Here is a 24656-nt window from a genome sequence, read left to right as displayed (position 1 = left end):
CCTCAGTCTTTATTTATTTATTTATTTATTTATTTATTTATTTATTTATTTATTTATTTTTTGGTTTTTGGGCCACACACGTTTGACGCTCAGGGGTTACTCCTGGCTATGTGCTCAGAAATCGCCCCTGGCTTGGGGGGACCATATGGGACGCCGGGGGATCGAACCGCGGTCCTTCCTTGGCTAGCGCTTGCAAGGCAGACACCTTACCTCCAGCGCCACCTACCCGGCCCCTATTTATTTATTTTTTGATTTTGGGCTGCAACCGGTGACGCTCAGGGGTTACTCCTGGCTATGCACTCAGAAGTCGCTCCTGGGGGGCCAGAGAGATAGCATGGAGGTAAAGCGTTTGCCTTGCATGCGGAAGGACGGTGGTTCGAATCCCAGCATTCCATATGGTCTCCCGAGCCTGCCAGGAGCAATTTCTGAGCATAGAGCCAGGAGTAACCCTGAGCTGCCAGGTGTGACCCAAAAACCAAAAAAGGAAAAAAAGAAGAAATTGCTCCTGGTTCGGGGTACTATATGGGATACCGGGGATTGAACCCAGGTCTGTCCTGGGTAGCTGCATGCAAGGCAAACTCCCTATTGCTGTGCTATCACTCCAGCCTGAGCCCTCCCAGTTTTACTTTTCTCCATTGTCCCCTCCTTTGCCTGCATTTTCCTGGGGGCCCTGTGCTGCGTTTCCAATAGGAGGAGATAAATTCTTAATCATAGGGCGTTGTTCTGGCATGGAACGAGACCCCGGGCGTGGAACTGAGGATCCAGATGTGCTCAGCAGTTTCTCTCCCAGCCTGTTGGGGTGTCCTGTCTGGGTGTTCTTTCATGGGGAGCTTTCTAATGCCAGCTGGGGAGTGTTGCTGGTAGGAGGGCACCTCTCTGGGTGTGCCTTTTTCTTTCATTTCTTTTCTTTGCTTTTTAGTTTTTGAGCCACACCCGGCCATACTCAGGGTTTCCACCTGGCAGGGTTCAGGGGACCTCATGGGGTGCCACAATTTATTGGAGTGCAAGACAAGGCCTTCCCCACTAACCCTTCTCTCTGGCTTCTCTCTTATTTCTTTATTTTTTGGTTTTTGGGTCACACCCAGCTGTGCTCAGGGGCTCCTCCTGGCTCTGCGCTCAGAAATCGCTCCTGGCAGGCAGGGGGGACCATATGGGATGCCGGGATTCGAACCACCATCCTTCTGCTTCTAAGGCAAACGTCTCATCGCTGTGCTATCTCTCTGGCCCCCAAACATTGGTTCTTTTTGTTTGCTGAGGCAGAACTGGGTTATCCAGGTGTGAATCCTGGTCAATGGTGGGGCTGATGGAAGTGTTTCCCCATTTACTGCCTCTGTGCTAGGTGAACAGGCCCATGGTGGTGGGGTTCTTCAGTCATTTCAGTCTCCCCCGGGGCATCACCTCTTGTGTTCTGCCAGTATATACAGGTAGGTGTGTAAGCCTGCTCTCCTCTAGCACATAGCTTGTTTTTGGGTGCAGGAGACATGGGGAGCCCTGGGCCTAACTCTTGAAATTACTGTCCTATCAGAATCTCTAGCAATAGTAGACCCCTCCTTGGCTGCCTTTAGGCTGACTTTTTTGGGGGAAGGGCCCCTAGTTCTAGGGGGTCTGAGTATACAAATGCAGCCAAGGTCACCTGCCTGGAGTTTGTGAATTTGTTCTGTGTTTCTTCACACCCCTTTGCCAACCCCCAAACATGTCCAGGCTCAGAGCAGTCACCGGCTCTGTAGGCCGGTTGGACTCTCCAGGATGGTCTCTCTCTACCCCGTGTTCCAGGTTCCAGTGACACTGAGTCCCCAGGACTCGGGCTGATGTACCTCGACTTGGCAGCTGGAAGGTTTCTTGCCCCAATGTCCCCTGCCCTGCCCAGCAGCTCAACGGGTGCTCCAAAGGCCTTTGTGAGCCTGCGTGGGTGGAAGCTGGCACACCAGGGTGCCAGGGCCTCGCCCCGCCCCTGCTCCCTGCTTCCATTCCTGCTGCTCTGGGCCCTGCTTCCCCACCTCTGTAAACAACAGGCCATTTTTTTTTTTTATAACCCTTTCTGTGGTGCTGGAAAGGGTCTTTCTGGGCTAGATAGTAGCCATGCCTGGCCTTGGAGCTGGTGAAATGCAGCCAGTGCAAACTGGGGATTCAACATGATGTTTCATTTCTTTTTCCTTATATTTTTGGTTGGGGGGAATTTATCTATTTCTGGCCCAGGGCTTAGATGGTGCTGGAAGTTGAACCAGGGCCACCAACATGCAAAACCCTCCCCCCTACTCCTTAGTTCTGTGTTTGTTTGCTTGTTTATTTAGGAATCCTCTTCTCCACCTTATTGAGCCACCCATGATCCCTTTGACTAGTTTTGAGGTTTCTCCTAGACCCCAAGATTAAGAGTTTGGCTAAGATGTGTAGAATTCTCCAAATCTCCAAGATCTCCCTGGGAGGGGGGAAGGTCAGACAATGCCTGCAGCTCCCTCCCACCCCCAGAAGGTTATGTACATATGGGGATCACTGGGCATGGCACTGGGTGAGAATGGAGGCAGAAAGAAGTTCTTGTCTGCTGTGACCTGAGTCTCCCAGAAGCTTCCCTGAGCTGGAACATCTGCAGGGCCCAGTTCTGTGGCTTTATTTCCTTTTTCTTTTTGGGCCACACCTGGCAGTGCTCAGGGACTCTTCCCAGCTCTGTGCGTGCAAGGTCCCTTCCCCCCTGCTGGACTCTCTCTCTCCTTGGCCATTAGTGGTGCAAATTTGGGGTGAAGGAAGTGGTGGGGGTCCCTCCTGGTGAGTCTGAGTCTAAACAGGTAGCTCCATCCAAGTTCAAGGGGACTGACCTTGTGCCAGCCTCATTCCACTTCGGGGGGACAGAACATGAGCCATGAACCGCAGGCCCCTCTGAGCCATCTGACCTGGGGTCCCCCAATCTGAGGAACTGGCCAGCCCTGGAGCTCCAAGCCCACTGTTCCCCTGGGAAGCTCTTTGTCACTGGGGTTTTAGGTGTGACCCTCTGCCTGCCTGGTGGTGACTCACCGGGGAAGGAGGGAGGGTGGGGCCCGTGTGGGCGAGGGTGAGCTGGCCTGCTCCCCACTCTCGCAGCTGCTTCTTCAGCACCCTGTGCAGGGTTGAGCAGAAGGGGTGCTGCTGGGAGGAAGAGGGGTGCCCAGTAAGGAGGGACTGTGGTTTCATCTGCAGTACCTTCCTGCCTCCCAGGCCCAGACTGAGGAGGAGAGGCCCCAGCTTTGCTGTCACAGTGGGTGGAAGGACCAGTGGTGGTTTCCTGGAAGAGCCCTGTTCCTAGCTTATGGGGGTGAGGGGAGCCCCCATTTCCCCTCTTGTCCTCACACCCCTGCTGACACCCCTTTCTGACACCCAGACTAGCAGCGAAGTGCCTGTGAGTTTCCAGCAACACATCCTTAGACCCTGCTTACCTCCCTGTATTCCCTGTGGAAGATGCCAGAGCTTTCTGGAACATTCAGAGACTCTGGGTGTCCCAGAGCCGGAACTGCTTGTTCACAGTTTATATCAGGGACAGGAACTGCTACACCTTGGTCTCTGGCAGGTTTTGGTTCTGGGAGCCACGCCTGGCTTTGTTGCTAGTGATGGGGTCAATCCTGGTGGTGCTCTGGGGATCATCAGGGATTGGGGACCAGACCTTGGCCCCCTTGCATGACAAGCCTGCTGTTCAGCCCACGGGGCCTTCTCTCTAGCTCCAGAGCTATGTTTTCTAAGCTTTCTTAGATTCTAGGGGAGCTGAGGTCCGAATGGGGTGCCACTGTCTGCACGCCCTCCTGCTTTTCTTTGGGAACAGATGGGGATCCCAATGAATGGGCTAATTCCTGGATGTGCTTGCTTTTGGGTGGGGCTGAGGGCAAGGTTCCCCCTGGCTTGGAGAGCCTTCTTTTGACAAGGCTGCATTCCCTTGCTGGTTGAGGGCTGCTGCCCCCCGACCTCCAGAGCCCTTCTTGGTGTCTTCACAGCTTGTCCTGTAGCTGGGGCCTGGGGCTGCCTTGCTCCTAAGTGCCTGATCCTCTGGACATCTGGCTTAGGGCCCAGTGTGGGTCCTCGGGGCAGCTGCTTGGTTGCTCTACCTGGCAGTCCAGAAGCTGTTTTTGTCCAACCAGTCAGGCCTATCTGAACTTCTGGCCTCTGAAGGGCCCCTGGCCCTGAGGGCTGGCTTAGGTAGGGGACCTGCACCCCTCCTTTCGGCCTGTCCATTGCCCTAGAATTGTGAACCTTCTGAGGTGAGGGGTGCCATGCTGGGGTGGCTATAACACAGAGCTGGCAAAGATCAGAAGGACTCGTATTCTCTTTTTTTTTTTTTTTTTTTTTTTTTTTTGGTTTTTGGGCCACACCCTGTGACGCTCAGGGGTTACTCCTGGCTATGCGCTCAGAAGTTGCTCCTGGCTTCTTGGGGGACCATATGGGACACCGGGGGATCGAACCGCGGTCCGTCCTAGGCTAGCGCAGGCAAGGCAGGCACCTTACCTCCAGCGCCACCGCCCGGCCCCAGGACTCGTATTCTCAATTCAAGGCTGAGCCTGGGCTGAGGTGGTCTTTGACCAACTGTGTATTTTGGACAAATTGTCCACCCTGAGCTCAGTCTTCCTATCTGTCAGATGGGCACAGTCATGCCTTCTGCAGCTGGCAGGAAGGACGTGATGGGGACGTGAAGGTGATGAGGCCTTCGGTGCCAGAGCTGTTCACAAAGGGTCTCTGGGAAAGCCCAGAAAATGGGGGTTCAAGGAGGTTTATTGACTTGACCAGGGTCTCAGTGTGGGGAGGAGTATTCTCGATTTGAATCTGTGCATGGCTTTCCTTCACCCCTTCATCTTTTACCTCCTTTCACCCCTTTCACCTCCTTTCACCTCCTTTCTACTTTCCCAGTCCTTGAAGGGCATCAGAGGCAATTGTGAGGAGGTGAGGAGGTGCTCAGGTCTTCCTCCTAGCTCTGTAATACAGAGATTACTTCTGCAATGCTCGTGAAACCATATGGGATGCCAGGGATTGAACCAAAAGATTTGGCCACATGCAAGGCAAACACTGTTCTGTCGCTTCAGCTCTGGTTCTGGCTTTTGATCTGGCACTCAGAGAACAAAAATGGCCTCTGGTCGGGGTTTTCAGCTTGCAGTGTGACCTGTTACAAACTTTTCCCTCAGGCTGTGTGACGGAGATTCCTGAGAGAGACTGAAGAGAAGAGAGAAGAAAGAAGGGGCGGACTCCTGGCAAGGCATTTGCACCTGGACAAGTTCTGCAGAAGGTTAGCAGGGATGAGGGAGAGGAGGACATGAGTGGGGAGCTCCAGGGAAACCCCAGCCTTGGGAGGCAGTCACCAGGGTGGGAGGAATGAGGGCTGATCTTTCTGAGGCTGCAACTGCTCCTGCTCTTTCATCTCAATCCTATACATTATAGAGACAGATAGTGCCCAAGCTTGCATTTCTCCTTATCCAGACCCCTGAGTTCTGAGTTTTTGTTTTTCCTGCTTCGGCCCAGATGGAGAAGGAAGAGGAGACGACTCGGGAGCTGCTGCTGCCCAATTGGCAGGGCAGCGGTTCCCACGGGCTGACCATTGCCCAGAGGGACGACGGTGTCTTTGTGCAGGAAGTGATGCAGAACTCCCCTGCGGCCCGCACTGGTGTGGTCAAGGAGGGTGAGTCACCAGGGGCCCGAGGGCTGGGTGCCAGGTGGGACATGGTCCCCCCTTCTCCACATGGTGTTGTGGTTCTGCTGGGCATGGAGGGATTGGGGGTGAGTGGCTTCTTTGAGATTGGTGCAGTCAGAGTGAGGGGGCCCCCTGTCTTATGAGGGTCCCGCTTCTCTGCTTCTCCCTGCCAGGGGACCAGATTGTGGGCGCCACCATCTACTTTGACAACCTGCAGTCGGCCGAGGTGACGCAGCTCCTGAATACCATGGGCCACCACACGGTGGGCCTGAAACTGCACCGTAAAGGGGACCGTTCCCCCGAACCCGGCCAGACCTGGACCCACGAAGTCTTCAGCTCCCACAGCTCCGAAGTGGTTCTGGTGAGTGTTCCCCACTTCCCTTATATACACACACACACACACACACACACACACACACACACACACACACACACACACGTGTCTGGGCTCTTCCAGGCTCCCCCATCCCACTGGGCCACACCCAAAGCCTTCTGTCCACTTTGGCTTTTCCCCTGTCGAGCCTTCTTCTTATTTATTCCACTGTTCCTGTGTCAAGCCAGCCTGTGCCTCATTGTGGTGGTCAGTGCCACCCCCCAATATCATCCTGCAGTGCCCTCGATGGCACAAATGTGGGGACCTAGCCAGTCATGTTGTCTGCTACAGGACAAGAAGGATGTCAGCGTGTGGAAGGATTCTGGGGTGACTGGATGGAGCCCCAGCCCTGCCACACAGCTTTCCCTCCTGGGCCATGTTCTGTGTATCAGAGGCCGGGCTGCCCAGGACACAGAGACATGTCCTGGTTTTTTTTCCTAGGACTTGTGTATGTTACAGGTTGGGGATCCTCCAAGTGAGGGTGTTAGCAGAGCACCTCTGTCTCTCCAAGGATTCCCTGTGAGGAATCCCCTCCTGAGTGAGTGGCGAGTGACTGAGAGCTGAGAGTTGGTTACTGCCAGTCATCTTCCTGGGAAGTGTCTCTGGGCTGTTTGGGCCAGTTCCAACCTGGGGTGAGGGAGAAACCTATTCTGGCCCTCCCAGCCCAAAAGACACTCCCCGCAGCTACCTTTGGCTCCCTATGGCTTGTACTTCCTGGATAATCCCCTTTACTTCCTATGATGTCACTATTTGCTCTCTTGTGAGCCGCACCTGATGGTGCTCAGGGCTGACTCCTGACTTTATTCAGGGATCTCTCCTGGAGGGGCTCAGGGGAACATCTAGAATGGTGGGGATCAAAGCTGGGTCAGCTGTGTGCTAGGCAAATGTCCTCCCCATTGTACTAGCTTTCTCTCTGTATCTCTCTCTCTCTGTCTTTCTCTTTTTGATGTTTGGGCCCACTGGCGATATTTAAAGGTTACTCCTGACTCTGTACTCAGGAATTATTCCTGGTTATGCTCAGGGGACCATATGGGAATGCCAGGAATCGAACCTGACTTGGCCGTATGCAAGGCAAACACCCTACCCGCTGTGCTATTACTCTTGGTCTTGTGCTCTGTCTCTGACCCACTGTTGGTCCCTTTTGCTCTGCCTCAGTAGGCTCTGTGGATTTACATTGGGGACCTCCCTGTTTGGGGAAACAGGCCCCTGCCATGTTGGGGTTGGGCGGCTGGGCTGCAACCTCTGCCGGCGTGTTTTGCAGAGCGGGGACGACGAGGACTACCAGCGCATCTACACCACGAAGATCAAGCCACGGCTAAGGTCGGAGGATGGCGTGGAAGGGGATCTCGGGGAGACCCAGAGCCGCACCATCACAGTCACCAGGAGGGTCACGGCCTACACAGTGGACGTGACCGGCCGAGAAGGTGCCAAGGACATCGACATTAGCAGCCCGGAGTTCAAGATCAAGATTCCGCGGCATGAACTGACCGAAATCTCCACCGTGGATGTGGAGACACAGCCTGGGAAGACGGTCATCAGGCTGCCCTCGGGTTCCGGGTCTTCTGGCGACCTCCGAGCTGGGGGGGCCCTTTCAGCTGTGGGACCCGAGTTCCAAGGCGCTGGCCACACACAAGTCCAGGTCACCGTGCCTGGGATAAAGGTGGGGAGCCCAGGCATCAATGTCAGTGCACAGGGCTTGGACTTGGGGGGCAAAGGAGGGGCCCAAGTTTCAGGGCTGGGCGGTGGCTCAGTGGAGGTGCAGGGGCCATGCCTTGAGAGTGGTGGGGAGGGAACAATTAAGATTCCTGCCATGAAAGTGCCCAAATTTGGGGTGTCAACAGGGCCTGCAGGCCAGGCAGGGGCAGGGCTGAGTGTTTCTGTCCCTGAAGTCTCCCTGGGGTCAAAGGGCAGCAAGCCAGGCGTGGCCATTGGGGGGAGTGTGCAGGCCCCTCAGCTGGATGTCACTGCACCCTCTGTCAGTGTGGAGGGCAAAGTGAAAGGTCCTTCCATCACAGGCCCATCAATCAAAGGAGACCTAGGTCTGAAAGGTGCACAGGGGAGCATGGGGATGGACATCTCCGCCCCCAAAATTGAGAGCAGTCTCAGTGGCCCAGCTGTGAAAATCCAAGCCCCCGAGGTTGATATTCAGGGGCCGGGGGGCAAGTTAAACATGCCCAAGATGAAAGTCCCCAAGTTCTCAGCATCAGGTGTGAAGGGAGAGGCAGTTGGCCCGGACCTGACGCTCCCCACAGGCGAAGTGACTCTTCCCGGGGTGTCTGGGGGCGTCAGCCTGCCTGAGGTTACCACTGGGGGCCTGGAGGGGAAGCTGAAGGGCACTAAAGTCAAGGGCCCCGAAATGATTGTGCAGAAACCAAAAATCTCCATGCAGGATGTGGACCTGAGCCTGGGTTCCCCCAAACTGAAAGGAGATATTAAGATTTCCTCCCCTGGGGTGCACGGAGATGTGAAAGGCCCTCAGGTGGCACTTAAGGGCTCCAAAGTGGACATTGAGACCCCCAGCCTAGAGGGCACCTTGACCGGCCCCAAGCTTAGTGGCCCTTCTGGGAAAACAGGCACCTGCAAGATCTCCATGGCTGATGTGGACTTTAACGTGGTCACCCCTAAAGGGAAAGGGGGTGTAGATGTCACACTCCCAAAAGTGGAAGGCAAAGGCCCTGAAGTGAACATCAGTGCCCCTGAGGTGGACGTTCATGGCCCAGAGTGGAACCTAAAGATGCCTAAGATGAAAATGCCCAAGTTCAGTGCTCAGGGAGTCAAGGGGGAGGGTCCTGAGGTGAATGTGGATCTCCCGCAAGGAGATGTCAGTGTTTCAGGGCCCAAGGTCCATGTGGAAGCTCCCGGTGTCCACCTAGAGAGCTCAGGGGGCAAAGTCAAAGGCCCCGATGTGAAAATGCCTGAAGTCAGCATCAAGACACCCAAGCTCTCCATGCCAGATGTGGATCTGCACGTGAAAGGCCCAAAGGTGAAGGGAGAATACGACGTCACTGTACCCAAACTCGAGGGAGACATCAAAGGCCCCAAAGTGGACATTGACACCCCTGATGTGGATGTGCATGGCCCAGACGTACATCTGAAAATGCCCAAGATGAAAATGCCTAAATTTGGCGTGCCTGGACTCAAGGCAGAGGCCCCTGCAGTGGAAGTGAATCTGCCCAAGGCTGATGTGGACATTTCTGCACCCAAAGTGGATGTTAGCGCTCCTGAGGTGACCCTGGAGGGACCCGAAGGGAAAGTGAAGGGGCCCAAGTTTAAAATGCCTGAGATGAACATCAAAGGTCCCAAAATCTCCATGCCTGATGTTGACTTGCATTTGAAAGGTCCCAAAGTTAAAGGGGAATATGATGTCACAGTGCCCAGGGCTGAAGGTGAGATCAAAGTGCCCGATGTGGAACTTAAAAGTGCCAAAGTGGACATTGATGTCCCAGATGTGGATGTGCATGGCCCCAACTGGAACTTGAAGATGCCCAAGATGAAGATGCCCAAGTTCAGCATGCCAGGCTTCAAGGGAGAGGGTCCAGAGGTGGACGTGAACTTGCCCAAGGCTGACCTGACTGTCAAAGCACCCAAAGTGGATGTTGACCTTCCTGACGTGAATGTTGAAGGCCCAGAAGGGAAGCTGAAGGGCCCCAAAGTAAAGGTGCCTGAGATGAACATCAAGGCCCCCAAGATCTCCATGCCTGATGTAGATTTGCATATGAAAGGTCCCAAGGTCAAGGGAGAATATGATGTGACAGTACCAAAGTTGGAAGGGGACTTGAAAGGCCCAAAGGTAGACATCGCCACCCCAGATGTTGAAGTTCAGGGCACTGAATGGAACCTGAAGATGCCCAAGATGAAGATGCCCAAATTTAGCATGCCAAGCCTGAAAGGAGAAGGCCCAGAGGTGGACGTGAACCTACCCAAGATGGATGTGGACCTTTCTGCACCCAAAGTGGATCTTAGTGCTCCTGATCTGAGTCTGGAAGGACCAGAAGGGAAGCTGAAGGGCCCCAAGTTTAAGATGCCTGAGATGCATTTCAAAGCCCCTAAGATCTCTATGCCTGATGTGGACTTACACATGAAAACCCCCAAGATCAAAGGAGAAATGGATGTGTCTGTGCCCAAGATAGAAGGTGAAGTGAAGGTGCCGGAAGTGGACATCAAAGGCCCCAAAGTAGACATCAGTGCCCCAGATGTGGATGTTCAAGGTCCAGATTGGCACCTGAAGATGCCCAAGATGAAAATGCCCAAGTTCAGTGTGCCAGGCTTCAAGGGTCCAGAGGTGGACGTGAACCTGCCCAAAGTCGACCTTGACATTTCAGCACCCAAAGTGGACATTGAAGCCCCAGATGTGAGCCTGGAGGGTCCAGATGCCAAGTTGAAGGGCCCCAAGTTTAAGATGCCTGACATGAACATCAAGGCCCCCAAGATCTCCATGCCTGATGTGGACTTGCACTTGAAGGGTCCCAAAGTCAAAGGGGACATGGATGTGTCTGTGCCCAAGATAGAAGGTGAAGTGAAAGTGCCAGAGGTGAACATCAAAGGCCCCAAAATGGACCTTGAAGCCCCAGATGTGAGCCTTGAGGGTCCAGATGCCAAATTGAAGGGCCCCAAATTCAAGATGCCAGACATGCATTTCAAGACCCCCAAGATCTCCATGCCTGATGTGGACTTACATATGAAAACCCCCAAGATCAAAGGAGAGATGGACGTGTCTGTGCCCAAGATTGAAGGTGAAGTGAAGGTGCCAGAAGTGGACATCAAAGGCCCCAAGGTGGACATCAGTGCCCCAGACGTGGATGTTCAAGGTCCAGATTGGCACCTGAAGATGCCCAAGATGAAAATGCCCAAGTTCAGCATGCCAGGCTTCAAGGGGGAGGGCCCAGAGGTGGATGTGAACCTGCCCAAGGCTGATATTAATGTCTCAGCACCCAAGGTGGATGTTGAAATTCCAGATGTGAATATTGAAGGTCCAAGTGCAAAAGTGAAAGGACCTAAATTTAAGATGCCTGATGTGAATATAAAACCTCAGAAGATATCGATGCCAGATGTCAGCTTGAATCTGAAAGGCCCCAAAATGAAAGGTGATGTTGATGTGAAGGCTCCAAAAGTGGAAGGAGAGATAAAAGTTCCAGATGTTGACATCAAGGGCCCCAAAGTTGACATCAATGCCCCAGATGTGGACGTTCATGGCCCAGACTGGCACCTAAAGATGCCCAAAGTGAAGATGCCCAAGTTCAGCATGCCAGGCTTCAAAGGAGAGGGTCCAGAGGTGGACGTGAACCTGCCCAAGGCTGACCTTGATGTCTCCGGGCCCAAGGTGGACATTGACGTTCCTGATGTGAACATTGAGGGTCCTGATGCCAAACTGAAGGGCCCCAAGTTCAAGATGCCCAGCATGAACATACAGACACACAAAATCTCCTTGCCTGATGTTGGTCTTAATCTGAAAGGCCCTAAAATGAAGACTGATGCAGGGTTTTCCCTTCCCAAAGTGGAAGGGGACTTGAAAGGACCTGAGATCGATGTGAAAGCTCCTAAGGTGGATGTGGATGTTGGTGACATTGATATTGAATGTCCCGAAGGGAAACTGAAAGGTCCCAAGTTTAAGATGCCAGACATGCATTTCAAGACCCCCAAGATCTCCATGCCTGATGTGGACTTACACATGAAAAGCCCCAAAATCAAAGGGGATGTGGACGTGTCTGTGCCCAAGATTGAAGGTGAAATGAAAGTGCCAGAGGTGGATATCAAAGGTCCCAAAGTGGATGTTGATGTTCCAGATGTGGATGTTCATGGTCCAGACTGGCATCTGAAAATGCCCAAGATAAAGATGCCCAAGATCAACATGCCAGGCTTCAAAGGGGAGGGTCCAGAGGTGGATGTGAACCTGCCCAAGGCTGATCTTCACGTTTCTGGCCCTAAAGTGGACATTGATACTCCCGATTTGGACATTGAGGGGCCAGAAGGAAAATTAAAAGGTTCTAAATTTAAGATGCCTAAGTTGAATATTAAATCACACAAGATCTCCATGCCAGATGTGGACTTGAATTTGAAGGGACCCAAACTGAAAGGAGACATTGACGTTTCCATGCCAGGACTAGAAGGTGAGCTCAAAGGACCACAGGTGGATATTAAGGGCCCCAAGGTGGATGTGGACATGCCAGATGTCAACCTGGAGTGTCCTGATGCCAAGCTGAAGGGCCCCAAGTTTAAGATGCCAGACATGCATTTCAAGACCCCCAAGATCTCCATGCCTGATGTGGACTTACACATGAAAAGCCCCAAAATCAAAGGGGATGTGGACGTGTCTGTGCCCAAGATTGAAGGTGAAATGAAAGTGCCAGAGGTCGATATCAAAGGACCCAAAGTGGACTTTGAAGCCCCAGATGTGAGTCTTGAATGTCCAGATGCCAAACTGAAGGGCCCCAAATTTAAGATGCCAGACATGCACTTCCATGCGCCCAAGATCTCCATGCCTGACGTGGATTTCAACTTAAAGGCGCCGAAAATCAAAGGAGAAATGGACGTGTCTGTGCCCAAGATTGAAGGTGAAGTGAAGGTGCCAGAAGTGGACATCAAAGGCCCCAAAGTGGACATCAGTGCCCCAGATGTGGATGTTCAAGGTCCAGATTGGCACCTGAAGATGCCCAAGATGAAAATGCCCAAGTTCAGCATGCCAGGCTTCAAGGGAGAGGGTCCAGAGGTGGACGTGAACCTGCCCAAAGTCGACCTTGATGTCTCAGCACCCAAAGTGGATATTGAAGCCCCAGATGTGAGTCTAGAGTGTCCAGATGCCAAGTTGAAGGGCCCCAAGTTTAAGATGCCAGACATGCATTTCAAGACCCCCAAGATCTCCATGCCTGATGTGGACTTACACTTGAAGGGCCCCAAAATCAAAGGAGATGTGGATGTGTCTCTGCCCAAGATAGAAGGTGAAGTGAAGGTGCCAGAGGTAGACATCAAAGGCCCCAAAGTGGACCTTGAAGCCCCAGATGTGAGTCTTGAATGTCCAGATGCCAAACTAAAGGGCCCCAAATTCAAGATGCCAGACATGCATTTCAAGACCCCCAAGATCTCCATGCCTGATGTGGACTTACACATGAAAACCCCCAAGATCAAAGGAGAGATGGACGTGTCTGTGCCCAAGATTGAAGGTGAAGTGAAGGTGCCGGAAGTGGACATCAAAGGCCCCAAGGTGGACATCAGTGCCCCAGACGTGGATGTTCAAGGTCCAGATTGGCACCTGAAGATGCCCAAGATGAAAATGCCCAAGTTCAGCATGCCAGGCTTCAAGGGGGAGGGCCCAGAGGTGGATGTGAACCTGCCCAAAGTCGACCTTGACGTCTCAGCACCCAAAGTAGATATTGAAGCCCCAGATGTGAGCCTGGAGTGTCCAGATGCCAAGTTGAAGGGCCCCAAGTTTAAGATGCCTGAGATGAACATCAAAGCCCCTAAGATCTCCATGCCTGATGTGAATTTCAACTTAAAGGCACCGAAAATCAAGGGGGAGATGGATGTTTCTGCCCCAAAGCTTGAAGGAGAATTAAAGGGGCCAGAAATTGATGTTAAAGGCCCTAAGGTGGATGTTAACTTGCCAGATGTATCTGTGGAAGGTCCAGAAGGCAAATGGAAGAGTCCTAAATTTAAGATGCCAGACATGCACTTCAAGACTCCCAAAATCTCCATGCCGGACATTGACTTACATTTAAAAGGTCCCAAGATAAAGGGAGATGTGGATGTTGATGTTCCCAAGTTGGAAGGTGATCTCAAGGGTCCAGATGTTGACTTTGAAGGACCAGAGGGGAAATTGAAAGGCCCGAAATTCAAAATGCCTGAAATGCATTTCAAAGCACCCAATATTTCTATGCCTGACATAGACCTAAACTTGAAAGGACCCAAAGTCAAAGGAGATGTAGATGTGTCTGTGCCTGATGTGGAAGGCAAAATTAAAGTGCCAGATGTAAATATCAAGGGTCCCAATGTTGACATTAGTGCTCCTGAAGTTCATGGTCCAGACTGGCACCTGAAGATGCCCAAGATGAAAATGCCCAAGTTCAGCATGCCAGGCTTCAAAGGAGAGGGCCCAGAGGTGGATGTGAACCTGCCCAAGGCCGACCTTGACATCTCTGGACCCAAGGTGGACATTGACGTTCCAGATGTGAACATTGAGGGTCCAGATGCCAAACTGAAGGGCCCCAAGTTTAAGATGCCTGAGATGAACATCAAAGCTCCTAAGATCTCCATGCCTGACATTAACCTAAACCTGAAAGGCCCCAAACTGAAGGGTGATGTGGATGTTTCTCTGCCGAAGGTGGAAGGAGACCTCAAGGGCCCTGAAGTTGACATCAAGGGCCCCAAAGTTGACATAAATGCTCCAGATGTGGATGTCCATGGCCCAGACTGGCACCTGAAGATGCCTAAGGTGAAAATGCCCAAGTTCAGCATGCCTGGCTTTAAGGGAGAAGGTCCAGAGGTAGATGTGAACCTTCCCAAGGCTGACCTTGATGTTTCAGTGCCCAAAGTGGACATTGAAGGGCCTGATGTGAATATTGAGGGCCCAGAAGGGAAGCTGAAGGGCCCCAAATTTAAGATGCCTGAGATGAACATCAAGGCCCCCAAAATCTCCATGCCCGACTTTGATTTGCACCTGAAAGGTCCTAAAGTGAAAGGAGACGTGGATGTGTCCCTGCCTAAGGTGGAAGGAGACCTCAAAGGCCCTGAAGTTGACATCAAAGGGCCCAAAATGGACATTGATGCCCCAGATGTGGATGTTCATGGTCCAGACTGGCACCTGAAGATGCCCAAGATAAAGATGCCCAAGATCAGCATGCCAGGTTTCAAGGGTGAGGGCCCAGAGGTGGATGTGAACCTGCCCAAGGCCGACCTTGATATCTCTGGACCCAAAGTGGACATTGACGTTCCAGATGTGAACATTGAGGGTCCAGATGCCAAACTGAAAGGCCCCAAGTTCAAGATGCCTGAGATGAACATCAAAGCTCCTAAGATCTCCATGCCTGACATTGACTTAAACTTGAAAGGCCCCAAACTGAAGGGTGATGTGGATGTTTCTCTTCCAAAGGTGGAAGGAGACGTCAAGGGCCCTGAAGTTGACATCAAGGGCCCCAAAGTTGACATCAATGCTCCAGATGTGGATGTCCATGGCCCAGACTGGCACTTGAAGATGCCCAAGATAAAAATGCCAAAGATCAGCATGCCAGGCTTCAAGGGAGAAGGTCCAGAGGTTGATGTGAACCTGCCCAAAGCTGACCTTGATGTTTCAGTGCCCAAAGTGGACATCGAAGGGCCTGATGTGAACATTGAGGGTCCCGATGCCAAACTGAAGGGCCCCAAGTTCAAGATGCCTGAGATGAATATCAAGGCCCCCAAGATCTCCATGCCTGATTTTGATCTTAACTTGAAGGGTCCCAAATTAAAGGGTGATGTGGATGTGTCTTTACCGAAAGTTGAAGGTGAGGTGAAAGTTCCTGAAGTGGATATTAAAGGCCCCAAAGTGGACATTGATGTTCCAGATGTGGATGTTCATGGCCCAGACTGGCACCTGAAGATGCCCAAGATGAAAATGCCCAAGTTCAGCATGCCAGGCTTCAAGGGAGAGGGCCCAGAGGTGGATGTGAACTTGCCTAAAGCTGATATTGACATCTCAGGACCTAAGGTGGACATTGATGTTCCAGATGTGAATATTGAAGGTCCAGATGCCAAACTAAAGGGCCCCAAGTTCAAGATGCCTGAGATGAATATTAAAGCTCCTAAGATCAGCATGCCAGATTTGGATCTTCATCTTAAAGGGCCAAAGATCAAAGGAGACGTAGATGCTTCACTTCCAAATGTAGAAGGTGGATTGAAGGGGCCTAGCCTTGACATCAAGGCCCCAGAATTAGACATAGGCACTTCAGATATTGACATTCATGGCCCAGAAGGTAAAATAAAAGGTCCCAAACTGAAGATGCCTGACATGCATGTGAACATGCCCAAGATCACCATGCCAGAAATCGACCTGAACTTGAAAGGCTCAAAGCTTAAGGGTGACATTGATGTTTCTGGACCCAAATTGGAAGGTGACATCAAAGCTCCCAAACTGGATGTGAAGGGTCCTGAAGTGGACATTTCTGGTCCAAAGGTCAATATTGAAGCCAAGTCAAAGAAATCTCGTTTTAAGCTTCCCAAATTTAATTTTTCGGGTTCCAAAGTTCAGACACCAGAAGTGGATGTCAAAGTTAAAAAACCAGACATAGATGTCACTGGGCCAAAAGTCGATATTAATGCTCCTGATGTCGAGGTCCAAGGAAAAGTCAAAGGATCCAAGTTTAAAATGCCTTTCTTGAGTATTTCTTCTCCAAAAGTTTCTATGCCTGATGTGGAATTAAATCTGAAAGGCCCTAAAGTCAAAGGAGACTTGGATGTTGCAGTCCCTAATTTAGAAGGTGACCTAAAAGGGCCTAAACTGGATATTAAGGCACCAGAAGTCAATCTTGAGGCACCAGAGGTAGATGTTCATGGTCCAGAGTGGAATTTGAAAATGCCCAAGATGAAAATGCCCAAGTTTGGTGTGCCTGGTTTGAAGGCAGAAGGGCCAGATATGTCTGTGGATCTCCCCAAAGGAGACATCAATATCGAGGCTCCCACTATGAACATTGAGGGTCCAGAAATTAATGTGGAAGGTCTAGAAGGAGGCTTAAAGGGTCCTAAATTTAAGATGCCTGACATGAATATCAAAGCTCCTAAGATCTCCATGCCTGACATTGACTTGAACTTGAAGGGCCCCAAGATAAAAGGTGATATGGATGTGTCTCTGCCTAAGGTGGAAGGAGACCTCAAGGGTCCTGAGATTGACATCAAGGGCCCCAAAGTTGACATCAATGCTCCAGATGTGGATGTTCATGGCCCAGACTGGCACCTGAAGATGCCCAAGGTGAAGATGCCCAAGTTCAGCATGCCAGGCTTCAAAGGAGAGGGCCCAGAGGTGGATGTGAACCTGCCCAAGGCCGACCTTGACATCTCTGGACCCAAGGTGGACATTGACGTTCCAGATGTGAACATTGAGGGTCCAGATGCCAAATTGAAGGGTCCCAAATTCAAAATGCCTGAGATGAACATCAAGGCCCCCAAAATTTCTATGCCTGATCTTGACTTTAACCTGAAAGGCCCCAAAATAAAGGGTGATGTGGATGTGACTTTGCCAAAAGTGGAAGGTGACCTCAAGGGCCCTGAAGTGGACATCAAGGCCCCCAAAGTAGACATTGATACTCCTGATATTAACATTGAAGGCCCAGAAGGGAAGCTGAAGGGCCCCAAATTTAAGATGCCTGAGATGAACATCAAGGCCCCCAAAATCTCCATGCCTGACTTTGATTTGCACCTGAAAGGTCCTAAAGTGAAAGGAGACGTGGATGTGTCCCTGCCTAAGGTGGAAGGAGACCTCAAAGGCCCTGAAGTTGACATCAAAGGGCCCAAAGTAGACATTGATGCCCCAGATGTGGATGTTCATGGTCCAGACTGGCACCTGAAGATGCCCAAGATAAAGATGCCCAAGATCAGCATGCCAGGCTTCAAGGGAGAGGGCCCAGATGTGGATGTGAACCTGCCCAAGGCCGACCTTGACATCTCTGGACCCAAGGTGGACATTGACGTTCCAGATGTGAACATTGAGGGTCCAGATGCCAAACTGAAAGGCCCCAAGTTCAAGATGCCTGAGATGAACATCAAGGCCCCCAAGATCTCCATGCCTGACCTTGATTTGCACCTGAAAGGTCCTAAGGTAAAGGGTGATGTGGACGTGTCTCTGCCTAAGGTGGGAGGAGACCTCAAAGGCCCTGAGATGGACATCAAGGGCCCCAAAGTTGACATCAATGCCCCAGATGTGGATGTTCATGGCCCAGACTGGCACCTGAAGATGCCCAAGATAAAAATGCCAAAGATCAGCATGCCAGGCTTCAAGGGTGAGGGCCCAGAAGTGGATGTGAACTTGCCCAAAGCTGACCTTGATGTCTCAGTGCCCAAAGTGGACATTGAAGGGCCTGATGTGAACATTGAGGGTCCCGATGCCAAACTGAAGGGCCCCAAGTTCAAGATGCCTGAGATGAACATCAAGGCCCCCAAGATCTCTATGCCTGACCTTGATTTGCACCTGAAAGGTCCTAAAGTAAAGGGTGATGTGGACCTGTCTCTGCCTAAGGTGGAAGGAGACCTCAAAGGCCCTGAGATCGACATCAAGGGTCCCAAAGTTGACATCAATGCCCCAGATGTGGATGTTCATGGCCCAGACTGGCACCTGAAGATGCCCAAAGTGAAGATGCCTAAGTTCAGCATGCCAGGCTTCAAGGGAGAGGGCCCAGAGGTGGATGTGAACCTGCCCAAGGCTGATCTTGACATCTCTGGACCCAAAGTGGATATTGATGTTCCAGACGTGAACATTGAAGGTCCAGATGCTAAACTAAAGGGCCCCAAGTTCAAGATGCCTGAACTAAATATCAAAGCTCCAAAGATCTCCATGCCTGACCTTGACTTAAACCTGAAAGGCCCCAAATTAAAGGGTGATGTGGATGTTTCTCTGCCGAAGGTGGAAGGAGACCTCAAAGGCCCTGAAGTTGACATCAAAGGACCCAAAGTGGACATTAATGCTCCAGATGTGGATGTTCATGGTCCAGACTGGCACCTGAAGATGCCCAAGATAAAGATGCCCAAGATTAGCATGCCAGGCTTCAAGGGTGAGGGCCCAGAAGTGGATGTGAACTTGCCCAAGGCCGACCTTGATATCTCTGGACCCAAAGTAGACATTGACGTTCCAGATGTGAACATTGAGGGTCCCGATGCTAAACTGAAAGGCCCCAAGTTCAAGATGCCTGAGCTAAATATCAAAGCTCCTAAGATCTCCATGCCTGACCTTGACTTAAACCTGAAAGGCCCCAAATTAAAGGGTGATGTGGATGTTTCCCTGCCAAAGGTGGAAGGAGACCTCAAGGGCCCTGAGATTGACATCAAGGGCCCCAAAGTTGACATCAATGCTCCAGATGTGGATGTTCATGGCCCAGACTGGCACCTGAAGATGCCCAAGGTGAAGATGCCCAAATTCAGCATGCCGGGCTTCAAGGGAGAGGGCCCAGAGGTGGATGTGAACCTGCCCAAGGCCGACCTTGACATCTCTGGACCCAAAGTGGACATTGACGTTCCAGATGTGAACATTGAAGGTCCTGATGCCAAACTGAAGGGTCCCAAGTTCAAGATGCCTGAGATGAACATCAAAGCTCCTAAGATCTCCATGCCCGATCTGGACTTTAATCTCAAAGGTCCCAAATTGAAGGGTGATGTGGATATTTCTCTCCCCAAAGTGGAAGGTGATCTCAAGGGCCCTGAAATTGACATAAAGGGCCCTAAATTGGACATAGATACACCTGATGTCAGCATTGAAGGGCCAGAAGGGAAACTGAAGGGCCCCAAATTTAAGATGCCAGAGATGAACATCAAAGCTCCCAAGATTTCAATGCCTGACTTGGACTTAAATCTGAAAGGGCCAAAGGTGAAGGGCGACGTGGATCTTTCACTTCCTAAGGTAGAAGGTAACCTGAAGGGACCAGAAGTGGATATTGAAGGCCCTGAAGGGAAACTCAAAGGGCCCAAATTTAAGATGCCTGATGTCCATTTCAAAACCCCACAAATCTCCATGAGTGACATTGACTTGAACTTGAAAGGTCCTAAGCTAAAGGGAGATATGGACCTTTCCGTTCCTAAATTGGAAGGAGATTTCAAAGGCCCTAAACTGGATATAGATACCCCTGACATTGACATTCATGGCCCAGAGGGGAAACTGAAGGGCCCCAAGTTCAAAATGCCTGACCTCCACCTCAAGGGACCCAAGATCAACATGCCTGAAGTCGACCTGAACTTGAAGGGCCCTAAGGTGAAGGGAGATATGAATGTTTCCCTGCCTAAGGTGGAAGGAGACCTCAAGGGCCCTGAAGTTGACATCAAGGGCCCCAAAGTTGACATCAATGCTCCAGATGTGGACGTTCATGGCCCAGACTGGCACCTAAAGATGCCCAAAGTGAAGATGCCCAAGTTCAGCATGCCAGGCTTCAAGGGAGAAGGTCCAGAGGTAGATGTGAACCTGCCCAAGGCCGACCTTGACATCTCTGGACCCAAGGTGGACATTGACGTTCCAGATGTGAACATTGAGGGTCCTGATGCCAAACTGAAGGGTCCCAAGTTCAAAATGCCTGAGATAAATATCAAAGCTCCCAAAATCTCCATGCCTGATGTTGACTTGGATTTGAAAGGGCCCAAGGTCAAAGGAGATTTTGATGTGTCTGTTCCCAAGATAGAAGGTCCAGAAGTAGACCTCAAAGGTCCAGGTCTGGATATTGAAGGCCCTGATGCCAAACTCGGTGGCTTGAACTTGAAGATGCCATCACTGGATATATCTGCCCCCAAAGTTACAGCTCCAGATGTTGACTTACACTTCAAGGCACCCAAATTTGGAATTTCTGGTCCCAAGTTAGAAGGTGGTGATCTAGACCTCAAAGGACCCAAGGTTGATGTAGAGGCCCCAAGTTTGGATGTCCACATGGAGAGTCCAGATATTAACATCGAGGGGCCAGATGTTAAAATCCCCAAATTTAAGAAACCCAAGTTCGGATTTGGGGCCAAAAGCCCCAAGGTGGACATTAAGTCTCCTGCTCTGGATGTGAATGTTCCTGATGCGGAACTAAATGTGGAGGCTCCTGACATAAGTATTGGTGGCAAAGGCAAGAAAAGTAAGTTCAAGATGCCCAAAATTCACATGAGCGGTCCTAAAATGAAGGCCAAGAAGCAAGGATTTGATCTGAATGTTCCTGGAGGTGAGCTGGACGCTACTTTGAAAGCCCCTGAGATGGATGTTAGTGTGACTGGTCCTGATGCCTCCCTGAAAGTCGATGTGAAATCACCCAAAACTAAGAAACCAATGTTTGGAAAAATGTATTTTCCAGATGTAGAATTCGACATTAAATCGCCTAAGTTAAAAGCTGAGGCCCCTCTCCCCAGCCCCAAATTAGAAGGAGAAATCCAGGCACCAGAGTTGGATGTTTCTTCACCCGGGCTGAATGTGGAAGGTCCTGACCTCAAACTAAAGGCTCCCAAGTTTAAAATGCCAGGGGTGGAAGTCTCAGGCCCCAAAATAGAGGGTGACTTGAAAGCCCCTGACATCCAGGTGGAAGGTCCTGATGTGAAAGTCAAGGGCCCAGCATTTGGTATCTCTGGCCCCCAAGTCTCCATCCCTGATGTGAACATAAACTTGAAAGGTGCAAAGATGCAGGGCGAAGTCCCTGGGGTGAACCTGGAAGGACCCGAGGTCGACGTGCAAGGTTCAGACTCAAAGATCAAGTTCCCCAAGTTCTCCATGCCCAAGATCGGTGTCCCTGGCGTGAAAGTGGAGGGGGGTGTCCAGCTCCCTTCTCTAGAGGGAGGCTTGAGTGGCCCAGACGTGAAGCTGGAAGGGCCTGAGGTGTCTCTGAAAGGGCCCAAAGTGGACTTGCCTTCTGTGGACCTCTCGATGCCCAAAATCTCTGGGCCTGACCTTGACCTGAGTCTGAAAGGACAAAATTTGAAGGGTGACCTGGATGCCTCAGTTTCCAGCATGAAGGTGCAGGCCCCTGGACTTGACCTTCGAGGTATGGGCGGGAAGGTGAATCTGGAGGGAGATGGCAGTGTGGGGTTACCCGATGTGACCCTGAAGGGACCCCACTTGCAGGGAGACATCAAGTGCCCCAAAGTATCTGTGGGCGCTCCTGATCTGAGCTTGGAGGGCCCTGAAGGTGGCCTAAAGCTTCCCCAAATGAAGCTACCCCAATTTGGCATCACCACTTCTGGGTCTGGCATGGACATTAACATCCAAGGACCACAAGTCACTGGAGACCTAAAGGGGTCGGGCCTAGATGTCAACCTGGGAGGCCTGAAAGGGCCTCAGATCTCGGCTCCTGACATGGACTTGAACTTGGAAGGACCAAAGGTGAAAGGGGGCCTTGGAGGAGGTGTCAGCATCCAGGCTCCTGGAGGGAAGTTAGGGGGTTCCATGGAGCTGCCAGGGATGAATGTGAAACTCCCCTCGGGGCAGATCTCTGGTCCCGAGCTCAAAGGTGATCTGAAAGCATCCGGAATTGGCCTCCACGGGGCAGTCCCCGACATCAGCCTGAAGGGGCCTTCCTTGAACGTGACTGCTCCTGAGTCAGAGTGTGGCATCAGCTTGAAGGGCCCCAAAGTCAAAGGAGGTTTGGATGTTACAGGGGGGTTCAGCGCCCCAGATGTCAGCCTGGGCCAAGTGAGTGTCACTTCCGGTGGCGAGCTCAAAGGACCCCAGGTTTCCTCCACCCTCAACCTGGATGCACCGAAGCTGGCTGGGGGCCTTCATTTCTCAGGACCAAAGGGAGAAGTAGGAATCAAAGGCGGGCAGGTTGGACTCCAGGGTCCTGGACTGAGTATCTCTGGGCCTCAAGGTCACTTGGAAAGTGGATTTGGAAAAGTAACATTCCCCAAAATGAAGATCCCCAAATTTACCACGTCCGGCCGTGAGCTGATTGGCAGAGAAGTCGGGGTGGATATTAACTTCCCTCAGACAGAGGCCAACATCCAAGCTGGGGTCGGAGAGGCCGAGTGGGAGGACGCCGACATCAAACTCAAAAAGTCCAAGATCAAAATGCCCAAGTTTACTTTCTCCAAGTCCAAAGGGAAAGGCAGCGTGACGGGTTCACCAGAAGCTTCCATCTCAGGCTCCAAGGGGGACCTGAAGAGCTCAAAGGCCAGCCTGGGCTCTCTGGAAGGCGAAGTGGACGTCGAGGCCGCCTCCCCCAAAGGCAAATTCTCCTTATTTAAAACCAAGAAATCCAGACACCGCTCCAACTCCTTCAGCGACGAGAGGGAGCATTCTGCACCCTGCACCCCGACGGGGACTTTGGAGTTTGGAGGTGGTGAAGTGTCGCTGGAAGGCGGCAAAGTGAAAGGGAAGCCCGGAAAGCTGAAGTTTGGTACCTTTGGGGGGCTGGGGTCAAAGAGCAAAGGTCATTATGAGGTGACAGGCAGTGATGAGGAGGTGAGCAAGTTACAGGGAAGCGGGGTGTCTTTGGCCTCCAAGAAGTCGCGCCTGTCTTCCTCCTCAAGCAATGACAGTGGAACCAAGGTTGGCATTCATCTCCCCGAGGTGGAGCTGTCGGTGTCCTCGAAGAAAGAGTAACAGGTCTTTGGATTTGTACATAGGTGTATAAACGACACCCTGGCATGTTTGTATATAAACTGCAGAGAGAAACATGCCAAAAGCCTCAGCAAGAATTCAAGAAGACCTTGTCCTTTCTTCTCCCAGGGCCGGCGCTGATGGCCAGCTAGCAGGTTCCTGGGACTTTGCAGACAGGCCTTAGAGTTCCTGTTTCGTGGTGTCAACACCAGACCACCCGTCTGGGCTTTCTCATTGTTGTCTGGGGGTTGGTTTGTGATTTTTTTTTTTTTTTTTGCATTGAATGCTGAGAACTTTTGTTTACTTAACAAGCTTTTTCTTTTATCTTCATTTTTACTTAGCATTGGAGTCTTGGAAATTTTCATTATAATAACTTTGGGGCCTTTGTTAGTATGGGTGGGTGGGCTAGGATGACAATTCTTTTTATTTCTCCTAAGATTGAATGTCCTCAAATAATAAATAACAATTCCCCTCCTTCATCCACCCAAGTGGTCAAGACCTGCAAAGGGCTGGCATGTTGGGGCACTTGGCTTCCCCCCGGGTGATGGTCGTGTCCTTTCTGGTGCACACGGTGTCAGGGGTTCGAATCTGTAGCGTGCCCCATCTACCGGCTCTTTGCATGAAAATTTCAGTGTTTCCATCGTGGCTGCTGGTATGATTCATTTAATTTCTTTTTAACAAATATTCTGGTGATTAAGAAAATTTCCAGCACTTTAATGACAAATTAATTGAGAATGTAAAAGAACTGATGCTGTTAAAGGCAAATAAAGCTTTTTATTAACTTTGATGTCTTGTTCCTTGGTATTCTGTTTTTGGGGGTCTGGTGGGGGGCTGTGTGGGGAACAAAGGTTGAATTCAGAATAAATCCAGTCAGTGCCACTACTCGCATTATCAAAGACTTTAGGATGATTCTTTTTTCTTTTCTTTTTTTGTTTTGATATTTGGGTCAAACCCAGCGGTGCTCAGGGGTTACTCCTGGCTCTGCATTCAGAAATCACTCCTAGCAGGCCCAGGGGACCATATGGGATGCCGAGATTTGAACCACTGTCTGTCCTGAGCTGGTTGTGTGCAAGGCAAACTTTCTGCCACTGTGCTATCTCTTCGGCCCCTCATTTCTTGATTATTTTATTTTATTATTATTTTTTTGGTCCATTATGTTTAAAGTTTTTATTCGTGCCCCTGGTACTAGCGACAGAATCAGGGATTTCAGACATACAGGGTCGGTACCCTACCAGTGACTACATTCCTGGCCCATTTCAGTGATCATAAAGCAGCAACTATTGCTTATTTTCTTTTGTTGTTTTTTGTTTTTGTTTTTGAGTCACACCTGGCAGTGCTCAGGGGTTGCTCCTGACTCTATGCTCAGAAATCACTCCTGGCAGGCTTGGGGAACCATATGGGATGCCGGGATTCAAACCACCGTCTGTCCT

General features: G+C 51.2%; 1 protein-coding gene across 3 annotated transcripts in view; it reads left to right on the top strand.

Moving 5' to 3' along the window:
• Positions 1-24013, top strand: part of AHNAK (AHNAK nucleoprotein) — a 30492-nt gene extending 6479 nt beyond the window's left edge. The window contains exons 2-9 of one of the 3 annotated variants that reach the window (XM_049779512.1): positions 5133-5233; positions 5467-5623; positions 5809-5996; positions 7270-10519; positions 12560-12741; positions 13348-14418; positions 14803-18300; positions 18685-24013. In XM_049779512.1, the coding sequence (XP_049635469.1) occupies positions 5467-5623; positions 5809-5996; positions 7270-10519; positions 12560-12741; positions 13348-14418; positions 14803-18300; positions 18685-23229 (12891 nt within the window). In that variant the 5' untranslated portion in view covers positions 5133-5233 and the 3' untranslated portion in view covers positions 23230-24013. Of the gene's footprint in view, positions 1-5132; positions 5234-5466; positions 5624-5808; positions 5997-7269; positions 10909-12559; positions 12742-13347; positions 14419-14718; positions 18301-18684 lie in introns of all 3 variants that reach the window. The other 2 variants (XM_049779513.1, XM_049779515.1) reach the window with 2 other exon arrangements.
• Positions 24014-24656: the final 643 nt, after the last annotated feature.

This window comes from Suncus etruscus, chromosome 9 (genome assembly GCF_024139225.1).
Source record: "Suncus etruscus isolate mSunEtr1 chromosome 9, mSunEtr1.pri.cur, whole genome shotgun sequence".
Lineage (NCBI taxonomy): Eukaryota > Metazoa > Chordata > Mammalia > Eulipotyphla > Soricidae > Suncus > Suncus etruscus.
Note: the sequence above shows the minus strand (reverse complement) of the source record. Positions and strands in the feature narration are given on the sequence as shown.